General features: G+C 32.1%; 1 protein-coding gene across 1 annotated transcript; it reads left to right on the top strand.

Annotated features, from left to right (window-relative positions):
* Positions 1–1,996: 1,996 nt before the first annotated feature.
* On the top strand, positions 1,997–2,930 carry LOC306867020 (uncharacterized protein; the record flags this gene model as incomplete). Its single annotated transcript, XM_079412482.1, has 2 exons — positions 1,997–2,716; positions 2,877–2,930. The coding sequence occupies 2 exons, from the start codon at positions 1,997–1,999 to the stop codon at positions 2,928–2,930; spliced, it is 774 nt and encodes a 257-aa protein (XP_079268608.1).
* Between the last annotated feature and the right edge of the window lie 430 nt (positions 2,931–3,360).

Genomic DNA, 3,360 nt, shown 5'->3' on the forward strand with positions numbered 1-3,360 from the left:
CTGGGCAGGCCAGTCTAAGTTAATAAGTGTCATAAGTTTATAACTTATTTAAACACACAAAATAAAAATACACAAAGACAAATATTACATTCATAACACCAGTTTAAGATACTTTGATAGTTGATATTATTAAGTATTACATAAATATTTGATATTGAATAAAATTCTGAATCTAAAGCATTTGACCATTAATATATAAAAATGTATATACACATACTATCCTTACTGTCCCCTATACAGCTTATCAGCAAATAGATGCTTCTGAAAATCTATTAATTGTGTTGATTGTTATTGTTGAGTGATTGTGAGAAGATGAACTCTTGACTTGAGCTCGGTGAGGTCGCGGAGACTCTCGTGAACTGTGTCTCAGATTTAGCACCTTGTTGTTCTCAAGGTGCCATGTTAAGGTGCCAGTCTAAACAGTGGCATTTCAAAACTCCCACACTCACCCACACACCTTCAAACAGGCTAAATATGTAGTGAAAAGCTTTTTAAGGGGTTTTAGCTATGCTAATGCTGATCAAAGTTTAAAAATTCATAATGTAAGTCTAAAAAGCATTTAACAGTCTACATATGAATATTTTTAAATGTCTTTTCAAACACAGTATATTGGTGTGATGGCTCTTAATATTGTTTAGCCAGACTCATTAGTTCACTTACATGTGTGGTGTGAAATTCCATTAAAGGTTCACACAGACAACAGAGCAGTGGGCTAGCCTTTAATGTGACCCATTAGAGGTGTCGTTTAACACCTCGGCTGTGAGAGAATGGCCTGAGTCTCTGTGACCTATTGACTGCATATCATCGTCTGTGGTTTCAGGGTTTAGATATATCCTTTATGTGTTTATCAGTGTCTATCAAACATTGCATTTGTGTACTTTCTTTGAATATTTTATTTTATTAGTATTTTTATTTATATTATTTTTTTAAACATTATCTATTAATATATTAATATATGATATTAATAATAATATATTATCAAAGTTGACTGCAGGATAGTGATATTGCTTGATTCGTATGTTATGGTTGATGTAAAGCAAAGCAAATAATTTATTATTTAAATATTATAAAGTAAAAAAAATCTTTTATTTTTATGTAATTTAATATAATAAAATAATTACAATATAATTAAATATAATATATAATTTAAATAATTTATTGTCTTAACTGGAAGCTTAAATTAATTATAAAACATTTCAAATCATTTATATATTTGTATTATTCTTAATATTTATATATTGTATAATAACATATTTTAATGTAACATTTACACTTGCACAGTTAATAAAATAAATTACAATTTCATATAATAATATATCATTTAAATAATTATATACACACACACAAACATCACAATGCAATAAAATACAACTTTGTATAATAATATGTAATTTAAATATTTTTTTTTAATTTTCGGGAAATTTATATTAACAATATCTTTTTTTAATATATTATTAACATTCCTAAAATTATAATTTTATATAAATTTAATAATTTATATTATGTTGTATTATTAGTAGTATTATGTGCCATCATGTTTGGCTACTTTATATATATATATATATATATATATATATATATACGTATTATGTATATATATCATTATATGAAATTTTGATTATTATGCATTAAACCTGCTCTTTTTTATTTGCCAAGTTTAGCATACAAATTTTTAATAGATCAATTTATTGTGTTTCTATTTATGGGTTGAAAATAATCCAAATAGTACTGAAGGGCTTGATGTTAAAAACAGTAGCGAAGGGGGATAAAAAAAATGTCATACTGGGTAGGAGTGAAAAATCACACATTACCTGATGACTCATATCTGTAGGTTCCCACATCGGGACTGGACCTCTCCCTCTCCCTCTCTCCCTGTCGTCTGATCTAGGACAGAGGCCTGCAGAGGTGTCACTTCACACCTCTGAGGCCTGAGGCTGCTATAAAGCCTCCCTCCAGCAAATCCTCCTCCATCACTGACACTCTCAAACCACACAGAATGGACGTGTCTTCTCCTTTCTTCAGCTACTTCACTCAAAACTCCTGGAGCTGCACGAGCTCAGACTCTGAATTCTACAACATCTCATCTCCTGAAGCAGTTTCTCCTACTTCTTACATGGACTTCTCTCTTTCAGCCCAGCTTCAAAACAGCTCTTCTCCACCTCCCGGAGGTGCAAAGGCACCCACGTCGGGTTCCTTACATCAGGACGGCTCACGTTCCCGTGTTGGAACTAGAAGAACACGCTGCAAGAATCCAAGCAAGCAAAGACAGAGCGCCAGCGAGAAGGAGAAGCTCAGAATGAGGGACTTGACCAAAGCTCTCCACCACCTCAGGACTTTCTTACCTCCTTCCGTGGCTCCTGTCGGTCAAACCTTGACGAAGATTGAGACCCTTCGCCTCACCATCCGCTACATCTCCTATCTGTCTGCTCAACTAGGCCTCAGTGAAGAGTCCCTCTGCCAGAGAGCTTCTAGATTCCAAGAATCACCTCAAAATCAGGGCTATTCAACACCAGAGTACTGGGGTCTCAGCACATCACATCAAGAACTGTCTCAAAGCACCTTTAGACCTTCAGAGCATGTCTTGAAGAAGACGGAGATGGATTCTCATCAGGTCTGCATGAACATGGAAACACCTGCTTATGATGATTCCTTCAACTCCAGCTCCGAATCTCTTCTGAAATGCCCTTTGTATGCAGATACAGCCACAACATACCAGGTGTGTACTTTCTTTGGCACTTATATAGGCCTATTTGAAATGAAAAAATCTGAATATGTATAAATAATGCATATTGTGTTTGCTTTTTATTATAAATTTAATTTTCAAAGACTGAATAAATGCTGAATAAAATATACTTTTTTTCCACCTCTCTTTTTAGGGCTACAATAAAGCTGACCACTTTCCACCGATTGCACCGGAATACTGGGGATGAAACGCTCATCGAACTTTTCATATATTTCAAACTTGTCATATGTATATTTTCTGTGGACTCTACTGTAAAGTATTTAATGTATTTTAAAAATATTGTTTTATCTTATTTTAAGATTTCTATTTTAATATTGTATATTTTGTATGTTGTCTTTTTTGTACAAAAATTAAACTAATTTATTGATATTTATAATAAAAACTTCTAAATGTCAAAGTTTTGATTTTGTGTATTAACTTTGAACTTCAAGATTGTGTTTATTTATCATTAAATAACAATAAAAGGTCTTCACTATTTAAAATCAGCTTTTGTCAATCAACAAATCAACAGTTATTCATAATTATCCATTATCAATATCTTCCTAAACCAGGGTTATTATAGTTACCCGAAACTGAAATGAAAACTGAAATCATAAAAAATATAAAATAATAATAAA

The sequence above is a fragment of the Barbus barbus genome (assembly GCF_936440315.1).
Source record: "Barbus barbus genome assembly, chromosome: 48".
Taxonomy (NCBI): domain Eukaryota; kingdom Metazoa; phylum Chordata; class Actinopteri; order Cypriniformes; family Cyprinidae; genus Barbus; species Barbus barbus.